Source organism: Episyrphus balteatus, chromosome 3, assembly GCF_945859705.1.
Source record: "Episyrphus balteatus chromosome 3, idEpiBalt1.1, whole genome shotgun sequence".
NCBI classification, from domain to species: domain Eukaryota; kingdom Metazoa; phylum Arthropoda; class Insecta; order Diptera; family Syrphidae; genus Episyrphus; species Episyrphus balteatus.
Window position 1 is genome coordinate 72,041,613 of NC_079136.1, and position 17,969 is coordinate 72,059,581.

General features: G+C 30.1%; 1 protein-coding gene across 2 annotated transcripts in view; it reads left to right on the plus strand.

Annotated features, from left to right (window-relative positions):
- The window catches only part of LOC129915307 (immunoglobulin superfamily member 10), a 454,480-nt gene that overhangs the window by 434,619 nt on the left and 1,892 nt on the right, over positions 1-17,969 (plus strand). Inside the window, exon 12 of one of the 2 annotated variants that reach the window (XM_055994794.1) lies at positions 8,247-8,291. The exons of the other annotated variant lie outside the window; for it this stretch is intronic. Coding sequence (XP_055850769.1) covers positions 8,247-8,291 — 45 coding nt within the window. The remainder of the gene's footprint in view (positions 1-8,246; positions 8,292-17,969) is intronic. 2 annotated transcript variants of the gene reach the window in all.

The window sequence follows — 17,969 nt, forward strand, 5'->3', positions numbered from 1 at the left end:
TTATTCACAAATTCGTGAATGCAATATTTGAAAAGAATTAAAAAACAATAAAACTGCATTTAAAATTGTGTGATAGGTGAAAGCAAAAACCACGAAAACAGCTAATAATTTCAAAAACCGAAATAAAATATAAAAAAAATTTTTAACGGGAAATTTTGAATGTGATCTTTTAAAGTAACTGTTTTCCAACCAGAATTATCAAACATTAAAAAAAATATGATTTAACGCGAGAGAAAAAAAATTTTATGTATGAGTTAAAAATTTTCCATACAAATTTGTATGGGGAAAGTATGACCCTAGAGGCACGGGTTAATGACCCCCAAAAAATTTTTTTTTGCTAAATTCCCCTTATTTAGGCCCTAAGCTTTCGATCTAGGGGGTGTCATCCCCGAAAACATCAGTTTGGGAAATAACGGACACCCTAATGTATATATTTCATAAGAGGACATCCTTAACAAAATATAATACACTTTCTGATTCCCAGCATTTTATATTATTTGAATAATAAATTTGCATAAATACCAGGTTATGGTAAATGTGGTTTATAATACATAAAATCCTTAGGTATAGGAGACCAACAACGCCTCGCGGCCTATTGCATTACAATCAATCAGTTACGCTATCTGCATGATTACGTTTCCATGAAACCAAACTTTTCTAGACCATGAAAATGAAAATCCACAGAGAGTCACCTCTTCCACATAAACCTATCTACTAACTTGCGTAATTTTTAAACATTAAATCTTGTCTCACAGTCAAATTCAAATTCCAAAAAAAAAAAACATATATATATATTCATGAAACTATGTCAGATGCACCTTCCAAAAATTTTGCGCTTGCCAATCAGTCGCTCGCACATTCAATCAACCCGCTAAAATTCTATATCGATCCGCATGCAAATGCAAAGTAGTAACGCCGGGTGAATGTGAAACAAAGGTAACCCCGAGAGGGGAAACTAATTCTCTGTGGTGGTGAATCTGTTAAAAGCTTTCATGTGCACCTTTGCAACACGTCACACAGAGGACATGACGGAAATGCGACCTAAAACGAATTTTGGTTAACGTTTTGATTTTTCGGAACAACTACCTATATAGCTTCCCGCTGCTGATGCAATGTACAAGTATACTGACGTACATAGACTTTAGCATAGTCGAAACAGGGATATGGCGCGACAAGCATCAGTCAAACGCATCGTCGTCGTCCCTACATCAACAACAACAACGACACACCAGAGTAATTGAGGTGCAGGAACATGGGTATCTGGCCATAAAAATGGATTAGCTCGATCCTAGATGTAAGCTGACTAGGTTTTCGAATGTCATTTGTTACCTTTTGCCTATATTTTCGATTTTCTGCTGCTGCAGATATTTTTTTCCCTCTTTTTTTTTATTATTTTAAAATATTTTGTTTTTTTTTTTGTTAAGTTTTGTACTTTGATGGATCGGTAAGCTTATTCCTTGTTGCATATGTTTTCTAATTCGTTTTTCTGTGAAATTTTAAATTCTTTTTTATTTTTTCATTTTAAAAGTGAGGTAGTGGTTATTTGAATTTTTTTTTGTCAATTATGAACTTCCAATTTAATGGTTCTTTGACCATAGTCCTTGTTCAACCCGCTGAACAATTATCATTTTTAAAGTGTTGGTCATGAAAATTAAGGCCATTGGTTCAGATTGAAAAATTATAAGAGGAAGTTCTTCATTAATTTAATTAGTTAAAAAAAGGGTGTTTTTTAAGGTCAGAAGGGGAATTGAAGATACTCAATTTAGGCCCAATTTATTTTAAAACCGTCTTAAATAAGGTTTTATTTCAAAAGCATACACCTACCACCAGGGGCGGATCCAGGATTTTTTTCTGGGGGGGGCACAAGGGACGGATTGGCAAAAAAAAACAGTAACAGTTAGAAATAAAGTGAAGTACCATACGACTGACTAACAAGCAGAAAAATTTAACGACCCACAGTGGTCTAAAACCTGGCCAAAAATATTTAGGCACATTTCCCACACCAAATAGGTACCAAATGACCAAAAAGTTATTCGGAAGGAAAAATTTTCATTTTCTTGTTACAGTAAAAGCCACTTAAGTGCTAATCCTCTTACTCCTGGATTAGCCGGAAGAAAAAAAATATAAAAAATCAGAAAATGCACGTACAATTCTGTGCTATATTAAAGTTAGAAATCTGTTCTTTATTTAATTTTTTGACTTAAGTTGTTTCACCAAATAGTTTTTGAGAAATTAAGTTTTAAAGATGAAATTTTGAAAAAAAAAATGTTTACGTTTTTTAATTGATTTTGTATAAAATTTTGCAATATTATGGACATAATTATACCATTAGTTAATGACCTAGTAGTTTTTAGTCAAATACTAAAGACTTCATTCTAATAAATATTAAAGTTCCTAAGAATAACAAAAAAAAACTGAATCATACTTTTTTGCCGGGAAACCCAGTTTTGTTTTTTTTTATTTGCATTAACCTTTTGTAACCCAAGGTCGTAAATTTAAAAATTAATAAGTCAATCGATTGGCCTTTATCTTTAATAAAACATGTATTTTTTAAAAATTCAATAAAGTCATTATTTACTTAGTTATTTCGATATTTTGGGAGTAAAAAAAAAGTTTAAATAATTTATTTTTATATAAAAATGCAAAAATTCAAGCAAAAAACTATCTAATATTAATTTTTAGGCACTTTCCTAAAATCCAAATATTAAACCCCGTGGGGTTTACTAACAAAAACTATTTTTTTTTCTGAATTTCGTATTTTTCACACAAATTTGCTTATTTTCAAAAAAAGCCCAACTTTCAACATTAACTGTCAATTAAAAACTATGGGTGCTATTTATTAGAAATTTGAAGTACTATTTCGATAAAGCAATACTTAAAGATTATAATATTAGAAGCTTCAAATGAAAAAAAAAAAATAGTTTGTAGAGCTTTTATGCAATCTTTTTCGGTTTGTTACAGAAATGTCACATGGGGCTACAAGGGGTTAAATTGTTTTATACCTCAAGAATATTGTGTTTAAATCGTAGGTCTCTTGGAGCCAAATTGACCAAGTTATAAGTATTTTAATACTACCCTTAGGAACGTTTTAGTCTTTTAGTCCAGAGTTCAAAACTTTAAATCGTTATCCTCACAACTAATGTTTTCAACTCCGGTGCTCCTCATAACTTCAAAACTACTGCACCGATTCTTTTGAAATTTGGAACACTATTTTTTTTACATATTTTTAGAGGTATCCCTGGAGAAATTTTCTCAATAAAATAATATTTATAAAAATCTATAAAGTAAGGGTCGCTTTTGAGGAGTTTTTTTTCAAGGGGTCTTTATTTTCGGGGTGCAAACTTGGGCAAACTTCTGAAATGCAAGTTTGTTCTACATATCCAGCAGTTCTATAATATATAGTTTATGCAATTTTGTGACGTGTTCCGCTATTTTAAAAACACTAATGTTAAAAAAAAAGCAACGAAAAAAGTGCAAATTTTTTAACCCCTCTGTATGAAAAAATAGAGTTGCATATACAATTATTTTTTTTATATCATTCAATGTCATTCGATGTCCATATCAAAATTTTTCACCAAAATCACTTTGAAAATTCACTTTTTTTTAAATCGAAAAAAAAATTCGTGTGTACCCAACAAATAGCCGTTTATTTATTTGTGAGGTGGAGCTTTTCATGGGAAAGGGATGCAACAATCAACAAAATTCGCATTTTCAGCCAGAAATAGACAAGAGTTTCACTCAAGTTCTTTCTGTTATTATTCATATATTTTTAAAACTCTTACAGTTTGATTTCCTTTAAGTATGAACTTTAAGTTCTGGGGGGGGCACGTGCCCCCGTGCCCCCCCCTGGATCCGCCTATGCCTACCACCATTTTTTTTCTCATATTATTAATAATACTTATTAGTAAAAGCTTTGCTACCTAGGTGGTTACTAAATTATGTTTCGCATGATTTGGCCAATTAGGACTTATAGAACTATTCTTATATTCTCATACAATGACATATGAAATGACATATCCTGTTTTGATATAGCAATTTTTTTTTTTTTTAGAAAACATAATATTCTATTGTTACAAAAAAAAAACGAATAAATTGGTTTCATTGATTTTATACCTTCTCGACTTATGGCTGTCAATTTCATTCCAAGACATTAAAGGTTATATTTTTTCCACAAACAAGAGATACCTACTCGTAATAATATAAATCACAAAAAAAGAAATATTACTAATTGGTTATACTTGACAGCACAAAAGGCAATTTAAATGCGTATAATACAAAATTGATTTGTTTTTTAGGGCAATTGATTTCTAAGAAAAAAAGTTATCATTTGCAATAAGTGTGTGTATGTTGTTATTTTTACCTTGTACTCGTCAAAAAAGGGGAGCAATTATAAAAAAAAAATCGATTAAAGATTTGTTCTTTCTTGTATAACAAAACGTACAATAATATTTTTATGCAAACAAATATAACCTAGAAAAATCATTATTTTACTACGGAAATAATTGGGATTTAGATGGAATAAATGATAGCTTTGTTTTGATATTCGTTGGTCGCGAATTCTAGACAAAAAAAAACATAGGTACAACATCATTTTACTATTAAAAACTCCATTGTTTCATTGAAAAATTATGTACATATAGAATCAGCACCGAGAAAAAAAAATCCGCTTTGAATGAGAGCAGTCGGTTTTTTTGGGTTGTGTATTCGATACCAAAAAATCCATAAAAAGAACTTTTTGGTTATTAAGTAACCAAAGCTTTGATAAAAAATGCTATTTAAATTTTTTTTATTTGTATTTGTATTTTGTTTTGTATTAGGTTTGTATTTGTTTATATTTCTTTTTTGCAACTCTTTAAAAAAATAAACAGTATTTACGAGGCTGAAGAAATATTACATATGAATGAGATAATTTCGAATAATTTCGAAATAATTTTGTGAAATAATCTCATTTGGGCTCTGGTGAAAACAGACTATAAAATGCCAGTTCCATAAACAATAAACTTCAAAGAGTGGAATTTTGTGCTCCACACATTCAATATACAAAATTTATTGCAAACCTTACTGAACACCGATTATGCTCTTTCTTCATTTTATTTGTATCCATTTTTCTACAGCAATTCTAACAAATTACCAAATAACTTTAATTTTTTTCTAAGAAATGTGTCAAAAGAGGACAAATTTTAAAAGGTGACGTTTTTTTAGACCACGGCTGAAATGAAACGCGGAAAACTTTCCAAAATAGATTTAGGGTTATAAAATTTCCAAGCTTCTTCAACCCAATATTAAATTTAAACTTTTAAATTTGGCTCAAGTCCATTAAAATCTGAAAGTTTAAGAAAATAAATTCAACGAAATCTGACTTAAGATGATGACCAAATTTAATTAACTTAGTAACCATCGTTGAAAAATATTGCTTTTCTTTCTTCAAATAGTTAAAAATAAGATTCTTTCATTTAATTTTTTGCATGAGTGAGTTTTTTACATGTTAATTAAATTAAAAACCCTGTAAAAAACCGGCACAACACTGATCAAAGGTTTTCAATAACATTCATACCCGGTGATCTGGCAGTTCAATATTGGAGAAACTGGAAACGTGAACTTTTTCTAGTACCTATTGTTTTGCGCCATTGATTTGTCCAATGAATGTGATCCAAAGCAATTTTTTTTGCCGTTTTCAATATTATACTGGAAGACAATATTGGTTCACACTTCATTATATTTTCAACTTGAGGTACTACGAGCTACTCAAAATGTGCTGAACAAATCTAACACCAACTGGTAAATTATTTTCATACCTCGATTGCCGCGCACACTTGACACTATTCGATGCACTTTAAATCCAACCACGTTTTTGACGTCCCAAAAATTTGTGCAAACCCTTTACATAACCAGTCTTGTATCTATTTTCTTAGCCGAGTAACGTAGGTATATAAGTTGGGTCACTGTGGCGTATGCGTTATATTTTTCAAGTTGTACGTCTTACCCGGAATTTTTTCTTCACACTTTAATTCTGTTATTTTTCTATTCTATTATTAATTTGTATATGATGGGGGGGGTAGGTGGAATTCTAATAGGCGTATCTACATTAGAACACTCAAGATTTTTTAATACAAAATTGTTTAAAATCATAATCATCTTTAAATTAAAGGCCAAAGTGCGTAAGAACTCAGTTTCTATTTGTAAATTTTTCTCTCATCCAGCAAACAGAAATACTTTTCCTTTATTTCGAATGAAAATTCAATAAAGCAACTCTGGACAGCATCCTTCAAATAATACAAAAAAAAGGGTCTTCACCTGTCTAATATCTTTAGCTTTAATATTTCAAAGCTATAACACAATACACAGAAGTAGCATAGCAGATTGCTAATCCTATAATACTTATATAAATGCAAATCTATATATAGTATTTTCTCGTAGGTCTTCTTATACTTTTATCTCCTAAAATGTGAATAACAGATGCAGATTTGATTAAACGAAATCCTGAAGAAGGACACACCTTGTCTTTTATTTCTGTTGGCCGCCCATCAGGGTCAAGGAAGACATTTTAACAAAAAGGTAACCAACTGAGAATTTAATAATGGTTATTAAAACTTCTATCAAAAATGGCAGATTGGACCTTTTGTTCACTAAGGTTTTTTGAGTTGTAAGGAACCAATTATACATATATTTCAAACTTTTGTTCAAGGATTAAGGCATTTTATAGGAATATGTATGTTCTATATATAAATTTTTCTCTTTGGCTGATTTTCAATATTTTCACAAGTTGAAAGCCTACCTTCGCATTAAACTGTCAAAAAATATGCTTCATCTCAAACGCACATATACCTACAACAATGACCCATCTTCGACTGTCAAATTAATTTCAAAATGTTTTTTTCCTGCTTTTTAAACGACAACCGCTTTCACAATCTTGACATTTAGATTTTTCGTGGTGAGATACTTTCTGCCATAATCGTAGCGATATGGCATGGCGGCAGCGGCGGCGGCGGCATGCTAGTGACATCCGTGGATGTGACCAGGATACGAAACTCACTGATTAAGCGTGTTTTCTCTGTGAAAATTCTATCTATCTACAATGTGGCCAAGGATCATAAAACGGTAACAAGGAGTCGAGTCGATATTTTTGCCTGCCAAGCATATACTCTGTGGCACATTTATATTTTGCTGTGTAATGGTAATTTACAATCTCCCTGCTACAACTAAAATCAACCGATGGATGCGACCGAAGGCAACTAAAGGACGACCGACCGACGCCATCCAGATCCAGGAGGACATGAAATACGCCAAACATAGGCTGAAGCCTGAAGGACATTTATTTATTGAACATCGTTTGCATTCATGACAAGAGAGACAACTACTATACAATTGTGGTGAGCAATGGACGTTTTATTCTTGCAACTGTTGTTGTTGTTGGTTTTTGTGCTTCACCTCTTTCTGCTATGCCAAGTCTCCTCTCTCTCTCAACTCAACTCTTTCCTCACATCCAATTTGGGTTCGTTTAAACCTGTGGTTATGCTGCTGGGAGTCCTGCTGAAGCTTTTCATAGAGATTTTTGTATTCATCCAATTGTTATGAAATTCTAAAAAGTACTGGACGGGGTATATTTTTTTTTTTTTTTGTTCTATTTTTCTTTTTTAGACATTCATTCGTATTGTCATTGGGATTTAGATTGTTGAGATTTTAAACAGGGTGGGGTGGTGTGACGTAACAAAAAAAGATGCATGGGTAACCTTTCCATAGAGTTTTGCAAAATCTATGAAAAACAAAACGTTCGTTATTATCCTTCGGGGATTCTGTTTTTCCTGCTTAGTGTACTGTAGCAAGGCAGATTGAATATTTTGCTGTATCATTTTAGTCTGAATATTTATTATTTTTTTTTTTTTAATATAAATGTGACATTGAGTGGACTAACAAGAAAAGTGAAACTTTTTGTAGTAGATTGGTATCTCTGGCAAAAAATGGACTATATGTTATAAAATAACTAGGTACACGATAAAAAAAATAAGCCAAGACTTAACTTTACTTCTGGTAAATTTAATCATAGAATAGTTGAAAATACCAGAAATTACATAGTTAAATCTACCAGAAAAAAAAGTTAAATATACCAGAAGTAAAGTTATCCCTGAGTTATTTTCTCTCTGTCTATTTTAATCTTATACCTAGTTGTTTTTTTCATATTTTATATCATTTCATTTTTATAATATTTTCATTCATTAAAACTTTTCTATTATCTGTCCTCATTACAGATGGACTCATTGACTTGTCATCATTTCTTAATCATGGCTCGTCAGGTTAGTTCATTGCATCTGTTTTTTGTTTTTAATCTTTTTTAACATTTTCTTTCTAAATGTGATTTATTTAGCTTTCATTAAAAATTATATTAATAAGTTATGTATACATATACCGATCAGTCTTTTTTAATTAACATACTCGGAAATACAGATTACCTACTTGATTTTTTTCAAAATTACTTAAGTTCCATTTTTGAGAATCAAATTGAATTTTTGTTCAAATTGACTTCATTCTTTTGCACATCTACACCTTCTTAATGATGAGTTATTTGATTTTTTTAAAGATGAATTTGATTTGCAAAAGGGTGAAATTTTTTCGAAATTAATAAATTTAATTTAATAAAAAAGTAATAATATTTTATGCAAGCATTTTACTATCTATATGTGTATTTGTTTAATAGAATATTTGTTTAATTAAATTAAATGTTGTTTATTTGAAACATGGTTGGTTGTTATATTTTTTCTCTTCCATTGGTTTATAGTAGAATAGCTATAATTATTTGAAATTTTAGTAAATTTTAATAAGAAAGTTATCAAAAAAACAATTTTCGTAAAATCAAGAAGTAAGAAATTTATAACTTGACCAAAACTCTGAAACCAACGTGACTATAAAGCTCTTGATATTTCTTTACCGCCGGGTACAAAGGGGTTAAGTCATAAATGATAGTTTGCCAGAAAATGCGAAGTTGAGCTAATCGATGAATTTTTGAGCATTGATCCTCTTATTTTTATAGGAAAGAGTTATTCTAAATTTATGTTTTTGATACCAAATAAAAAAGAAAAAAGAGGTTATTCTATATTTCATCGAAAACTGAAAAGTGCAATTTTATGATTTAACCCCTCTGTACCCGGTGGCAAAGATTTGATCTATTAAATTGTATTTATTTTATTAATTTAGATCCGTTTGGTTCCATCAGGTCCTGGTTTTTATAAAAGTGCAAAATGCCAACATCCATTTCCACCAAAAAAAAATAAAACTCTACGTCATCAACGTCAAAATTACTTTTTTACGTTTTTTAAACAAAACATTTTTTTTAATTTTGTGTATCTTCTCTTAAATATAAAATTACGGACCAACAACTATAGGGTAATTCCATTGTAACGGGTGTGACACAGTTACTTCATTTTTGTTCCTGGCTTGTGTAGGTACTATTCACTAAGGGCCAATTTTTCAATAGTCAGATTAGCAGATTAGAATTAAAGTTTTTTTTTACATTGACATTTATTCTTCTGATAGTCTAACTGATAATTGAAAAATCGGGGCTAAATAAAATATTTAATAGCTTGGACACCTTTTGTACTAAGTTGTTAGTATTATGTTTAAAATTAAATTTTTTTAACCTGTTCTTTAACGTCTCAAACTCATTAGATAAGAATTAACGGTCTACTTCGGTGACTATTTAAAACCATATTGTAAAATTTAGAATGAAAAGTCGTGGATATCGTATTCAATATGAAATGAGATTTAATAACGTTGCCAGTTAGCATCGGTAAAAATGTGACGGATGGGAGATATTTTTGTAACGGGTGTGAAACTATAAGAATAAAATGCACGACTGGGTCGCACGAACTTGCTCTTAGAGTTAAAGTTGCTTAAATTTTTAAGACTTTTTATATAGAAATTTGGAAAAAAAAAACAAAATTCGTTTTTTTAAAAAATAAAATCTAAATTAAATTGCCCTCCAAAACAAGTATGCAGTTTTGATTGATATATTAACATGCATTTTTAGAAAAAAAATTTTCAAAATCGTTAGAGCCGTTTTTTAAAAAACTAATTTTTTATAAATATTTTTTTGGAAAAAAAGTTTTAAAATAAAATTGGTATGCCATTTGGTAGAAATCACTAATCAACATGTAAAAACAAAATTTCAAAAAAGTTCAATGTCCAGTTTTCGAAAATTTGATTTTTCAAAAAAAAAATTTCAAAATTTTTTTAAAAATCCAAAAATTATTTTTGGCTTATATTTAAATTATATAAATGCTTCTCCACAAAAAGTTTCGTTGAAATCGAATAAGCAGTTTCGGAGATAATCGGATTTGAAAAAAAACGGTTCTATGGCAGGTACCGTTAATAATGATTTTCAAAAAAAAAAATTTTTTCATTGAAAGATAGACCTTAGCTTAAAACTAACATTGGAATTTTTTAAACAAAATCGTTAGAGCCGTTTTCGAGATATTTCAATTTTACTAAAATCGGTATATGACAAGTACCGTTATTTTTGGTCCAAAAAAATTAATTCCAAAAACCCCTCTGGAGAATCGCAGAATAACGCTACATACCAAGTTTGACATTAATCGGTCCATCCGTTTAGGCTGTAGCTCCTTATACAGACAGACAGACAGACTGACAGACAGACTGACAGACAGACTGACAGACAGACTGACAGACAGACTGACAGACAGACAGACAGACAGACGGACTTCCGGGACCCACTTTTTTGGCATTGTCTACCATCGTAATGTCATGGAAAAATGTTATCTCAACTTTTTTTTTTTGTACGAATGCATAACTTGATATACAGGGTGTCCCAAAAGTAATGGATCAAACGAAATATGCTGATAGGCCAACCTTAGGGCTCTCAGAATTTGGTAATTTGTTCATCCCAAATCCTTACAGTTTTCGATTTAATGCAGTTTTTGTGAAATTTCGAAAAATCCCGACTTTGCAACAGTATTTTGCTTCCTCCGCTCATAATTGATTTTTGTTTTTTACAATTCTTTCACTAAAACATTGCCAAATAATAAGAAATAATTATTTAATCAAAATATTTTTTATTTCATACACCACTTTGCTGCAAATTATGTAACAGTTCCATGTTTTTTAAAAACTCAATTTCTTACTTTCATTTTTGACCATTTGTAAAAAAAAAAAAACACAAAACTTACTTTAACCTTCTCCCAGTGCAGGATACATTTTTGATATATAGACATTTATATTTCAACCTCAATAATGTAAAAAATGTATGCTCCACTAAAAATTAAATTTTGTTGCATTTAAAAATATTTACCAACTTAATTTTTAAAATATAAACTTTTTTCGGCTCAAAAATACACACAAAAATTTTGTTTTGTTTTTTTTTTTCACAAATTCCTATACCAATGCTTTTCTCTATACAATTCATTCTACCTTTCACTTGCATAGATACACACCGCTTAAATACCGCCTTTATTTAGCCCCAAAAATGTCTGTATGCAGTGTGCATTAAATTTTAATAGATAATAAACATGTCGCCAATTTTGGCATTAACACTGCTGATACCATTTAATTAAAACGTTGGTAGTCGAGCCTCGAAACAGCCGCACCCTACCGCTAACATCGCATATGAACATCATCATCATCATCATCCTCATCGTTGGTTGCTATGCTGCGCCTGCCGTACCGCAACGTATTAAATTGTATAATGTACAGATTTCATCGTTATCCTTCGAAGTCCTTGTAATCAAAGAGACTTTAGATACGGATATAAGAGGAGAGAGCTGTTATAAGGGGGAAATGCAATTATTCTGTCTATAGCCACTAAAGCGTTGCAAAATTCGCATTAAATCAACCGTTAAAATATATACAAGAACGTATTTTCGCGTACTATACCTACTCGTACTATATATCGAAATAAATAATAATGTATGTTTGCTAGAATCAAGAGAGGTGTGTTCATACATAAATATCCTACAACCAAAATATAACGTTTATAGAGATACAAGAGTTGGAAAACCGCATATCATTAAATTATGAGAAAAAAAAACCTTTCTGCATACACGAAAACGAGCGAGAAAACAAGCACGAAAATTCGATGAAATGTAATCTTTTTGAGAGAAGATACGAACGAGTATATTAGAATTCTAGTGAGTTGGTATATGTTTGACATCTAATTTAAGGTTTGAACATCTCGCTAAGTGGATGTCAGCAGTGTTTTAAGGTATTCATTGCAGGTTTTTGAATAAATAACGATGGGTTAATTAAATGAAATTGCAGAGGTCTAAGCTAAAGCTGTCGTTTTTTACTTGCAAACGTGCTATAAAGGCATTGGAAGCAAGTTAGTTAATCATTCCTAAAATTTGAGATACAAATCAGGCATGATATTCCGACATTCTGTCTGTCTCTCTGGCAGGGGCGTATACTCCCTTGGGGCAAGCGGGGCGGCGCCCCGGGGCCCCCGACCGACCCCAGGGCCCCAACTGGAGACAATGCAGAGAAGGAAACTTTTAGCATAAATTGAGTTACAAATTAGGTAAATTAAAATGTATTTGAATCACTTCGGATACAAGGGAGACAAATTATATAATTCAGTGTAATGTATAATGCATTGGTAGCCACACAATATATATTGATTTAATAAAAAGATTACCCCAGGGGCCCCAAAAAAATAAACTGCTTTTTTAAAAGAAAAAATTTTAATTTTATCTTAAGGCCCCAAAAAATATTACTTGAAAAATCTTTGTAACCACAAATAATACATTAGGGGCCCCAAAAAAGCAAAAAAACAACTTCAGGCCACGGGCCCCAAAAGCCTTTACTTCGGGGCGTCAAAAAAAATTAAATTTAAAAAAATTGTTTTTTAAATTAAATTACATTTGTTTATGGATTACTAAATATTACTTAAGGAGCCCCAAAAAATATGACTTTGGGGCTCCAAAAATATTATATGAAGGGTCCCAAAAAATAATTTTTCAGGAATTTTTAGTTGAGAGCCAATCAAATATTAATTTGGGGGCCCCAAAATCTATTACTAAGGAGCCCAAAAATATTCATCAAATTTTCTGATGGCATGACAAATATTATTTGAGGATCCTCAAAAGCTATTACTTCAGTGGTTCAAAACAATCAAATGGAAAATTAAATATCAATTCAGGGGCCCCAACATAAATACATCAGAGCCCAAAATAAAAACATTACTATATTGGAGGCATTCCGAATATTACTTCAGAACAGAGGCCCCAAGAACTATCAATTCTAAGCTAAAAAAAAAATTTATTTTAGGGGTCTCTAAATATTCAATTTTGGGGGCCTCTAGTACAAGGATTTGCTACTTTTATGATAGAAATTTTAAGTAAGTATAGCAAAGTGCATTACGAACATAATAAAACATTAAAATAAACCTAAAAATAAATAAGCCATACAAAAAAATGTATGGCGTATACGTACTTTTGTTTTTGTATCTAAGTGGCCCCAAAATTTAATCTTGCCCCTGGGCCCCGGCAACTCAACGTATGCCACTGCTCTCTGCCTCTGTCTGTCAGTCTGACTGTCGTTCTTTGTTTATTATCTTTGAAATATTAGAATTTGGTACAAAAATGTTTAGCCTTATTAGCGCCCAGTTTCACTTCAAAGTAATAATAGTAATTTTTAAAAATGAATCTAAAAAATATTTTATGAGATGAGAGTAAACGACTATACCAATTTGCAATTCATCAATATAAAATAAAGATACAAAATAAAAATTGTCAGCACCCATCCCACCACATTCGTCATTATTTAATAAAATCACTTTGAAAAGCTAGAGAAGATGACTAAATATTTATAGTAACGTGTAATATTTGTTATTCACTCATCATCATCATATATAAAATCAACGAAAAAGAATTCAAGTAGTTTATTGATTTTTCAAATTAATATTTTAACCTACATTTTATACCTTCCTATGGCAAAAGATAGCTTCAAGTATACAGGTTATGAAGTGAAGTATCTTTTCTGTACTTACTTCTACATACTTAGTCCTACTTCCTACATGAAGTTAATTAGGTAACCTGGTTCTCACATCACGTTAAAATATGTATTTCCAGAGAAAATTTAGTGTTGCATCAACTTGTTTATGCACCATCTATACTGAATGCATGTTATACACTATGTATCTATTTGACTTAGTTTTGAAAATGTGAATTGAGAACGCGAAAGCAAAAATTTGTTAATTAGTTTTACTTTTTTTTAAATTTAGGTACCCAACCCCTACCTTTAGCTGTTGCTATCCATAATAATAAATTGATCTAATTATAAAAGCACTCATTCTTAATTATAATATTAGGTTGCAACGACACGTGAGTCTATCTTAAATTATAGGTATAAATGAAACTATTTAAGAGATAACACCACCCGAATAAGTTTGAGGTTTGGTGACATTATTTATGAAGATTACTACTTTAAGTTTTAACTTATTAAATAAATGTTTTTAACAATTGTTTTTCAAATAATAGGTATGTATATTGAAATATTTAAAATATATGCTTGATGTAACAGAAGTTTATAGCCCTAAATGCATATTTTTAGGTCGCGTTCTTCTCGGAACATTGTATGTTATTACCTTTTTTGACAGTGTTGTTAGGGTTTCTCCTTTGAACATGGCAATACCAATTGGGCCAATTGCCAAAAGATGTTCAAAATTTCGGATCTTCTAGATCCAAAAAAATATTTTAAAAAAATTATAACAGCCTTATATCAAATAACAGTTTCTATAAATTAGAGCCTAGAACAACATCTGTGATCCTACATAATATAGGTTTATTTTTAGTGGTATAGAACTTTTTGAAGTCATGAAGTAATGTTCTTAGTTGTTCTCATAAAACCCCGTTTTTAGTGTTTAAAAAAATAAAATGCACGACTGGGGTCGCACGTACTTGCTCTTATGCTTAAAGTTACTCTCATGTTAAAGCTTTTTATTCAAGAAAATTAAGAAAATTTAAAATTTGAATAAAATCTGTTTTTATAATTAATTAAATACCGTTTTAAATGATCTTTCACAAAAAAACCAAGTATGCATGTTTACTTCTTGTATAAAAAAGAATTTTTTTTTTAGAAAAAAATTTTTCGAAAATCTTTAGAGCTGTTTTTTAAAAAAATAATTCTCGACTGAAAAGGTAAAGTATCTTATGTCAATTTTGATGATTTTTCAGGAGAGCAAAAACAAGCTTCAAAGCTGCCTCCCAAAAATTCTTTCAAGTGTAGACTTAATTGTATAAAACATTTAGATGTCAAATTTTATGATCTTTTTTTTTAAATTTATTTCAAAAAGATATTTTTAATATTTTTCCCATTATAAGGAAAAATTTGACTTAAGATAATTTGGCTTTTCTTTAAATTTTATTTTATATTAATTTCCAAAATCTTAAGTTGAGATAAGATATTTTGCCTCGTGTTTTCAAAGGACGTTTTCAATTCTTATGTCCATTTAGGATGATTCGCGTGTGCAAAAGTGGAAAAAAAGCGACTTAAGATGATATTTTCTGTTTTTTATTTGAAAAACTTAAAGCCCTTAAAATAAAATAATCACATTTCTTGTTGAGATAAACTTTAAATAATGAAAACAAAAAACAAAAAAAAACTAAATAAAATTAATAGAAATTAAATACTTAAACCAAATTATAAATTCATTAGAAAAAAACAAAGAATATAAAAAAAAACTGAAACAAAAAACTTAATTTGATTTCATATAGCATTGTTAACGTGGTCTTAAAATTAAGAAAAAATAATAATTAATGCAAAAATTAGGTCCCGTATTCTGATTCATCCGGTTCCTCTGATTCATCTGATATGTCTGGGTGAACATCTGGTTGATCATCGGAACGCAGGTTAAGATAAAAGTCGTGAAAATTAGAATTAATTAAGTCGAGCATATCAAGAAGATCTTTTTTTTTTGCAGAGCTTATTTGAGAGGTTCAGCGTATGCAATTTTAACCATACTTGTAGTTACTTTGTTAATTCATCTTTTTTTAATGTTCAAGATTTTAAAATCCTCGGATTTATCTAAACTAGTCTTATAATCTATTTGGCCAAACGTTTTTGTGTATCTAAGCCATCTTATGGAGCTCCATTTAAAAGCTTCTCAGAGATTGTTTTTTTTGCGCCACATAAATTTTTCTTTTAAGACCGCTGAAAAATTTAAGAACATCGATTGTTTCATTTCTAGGACTTTGAAAGTGTTTTTTAAAGTTTAAGTAAATTTGAAACAAGAAAGTTTTCTTGTAATTTTAAATTAATTTAACAATAAGTATGTACATACCTTTTTTTGTTGTATGTCTTTAATTTGTTATAGTTAATTAGTCAATCCTGGTATAAAAAACACTATTTCAAACACTAAATGAAAAAAAAACTGAGTTATTAACTCGCTTCACTAAAATAAAAACGTGCGCACAAATGAAAATTCAGAGTCAAACTACGCAGAAAAACATCTTATGTTCTTGTTCTTACGAGAATTTTTGTTGGTTTGCAAACGGTAAAATATCCTATGACTACTTAGGGAGAGAAAAATTTCAGTTTGAAATTCAAAAAATTATCTTATGCTGACATAAGATGATTTGCCTTTTCACACTTTTTTCGATTTTTTCAAAGTATTTTATCTTATGTCAACTTAAGGATGAATTTTGTTTCTGCTTGCACGCGTGAAAATATCTTAAGTCAACATAAGATAATTTAAGATTTCACAATAATGAAAAAGTCTTAACCCAATATAATCTTAAGTCTACACAACACAAAATCTTATGTGGACTTAAGATATTTTACCGCGTGTAAAGATGTGTCTTTTGAACATAAGATGAAATTGTTTTTGTGCATAAAAAAGCAAAGGAGTGAGATAGAAAGATGCTGATAAGACAGAACTGTAGGCCTTTAGAATGGCAATGAGGCTCAACAAAAAAACGCGAAACATCTTAAGTCGACTTAAGATACTTTACCTTATCAGTCGAGAATTTTTTACCTATATATAAAAATTTTCTAACATTTTTCAAAAAAAAAGTTGGTATGCCATTTTGAAGAAATAATTATTTACGCATAAAAACGAAATTTCAAAATTTTTCATAAACCCGTTTTCAAAAAATTGATTTTTCAAAAAAAATTTTTGAAATATTTTTTAAAAATCCAAAAATGAGTTTTTTGAAATCTTTCTAAAATTTTAATATCACCTTCACCTAAACGCTTTTGTATAAAAATTTTCGTTGAAATCGGGGTGGTCCGGAACGAGATATTCATAAATCAAAAAAACCGTTCTATGACAGGTACCGTTAATAACGGTAAAAAAATATTTTTTTATTTCGAAAGTTGGCTCTTATGTGTAATACTACACTCAAATATTTTAATCAAAATCGTTAGAGCGTTCGATTTTTTTAAGAATCCTAAACTTGCCCTATAGTACCTATATAGCAAGTTAAAATTGGATAAAGGAGGTATGGCGTTGCCGTTTTTTTCCGAAAAAGACATATTTTGTTAATCTTGTATATTTTGTAAAAGAGTAAACCTATTATTTTTTTTTCAAAATTTAAAAACCCAGTCCTCCGTTTTATTAAAAAAAAAAAAAAAAATAAATGGAATGACCAAAATGTTTGCTTTATTAGCTCACAAATTTCATAGAATTTAATAATTATTTCAAAATAATATCTGGCATATGGCAGAACGTCCTGCTAATTTTGGACCACTTTTCCTACCAAACCTGGTCTTTTTCCGTAAAAAAAACTGTCAAGTTCTAACGGACTATTTTTTTTAATTTTTTTTAATAACAAGTATATGCCCGAGTAAAACATTCTACTTAAGCCATATAAATCCGACAAAGTGACTTTCGAAAAAAAAAAAACTAAAACTAGAAGAGTTGTTCTCCACACGCATTTTCTTTACATAGTTCTACTGTGAAATGAAAGGGTTTAGTGCTTTTTTGGTATTGCTGTTCTCTACGTACCTACATAAAAAAATCGATGTTT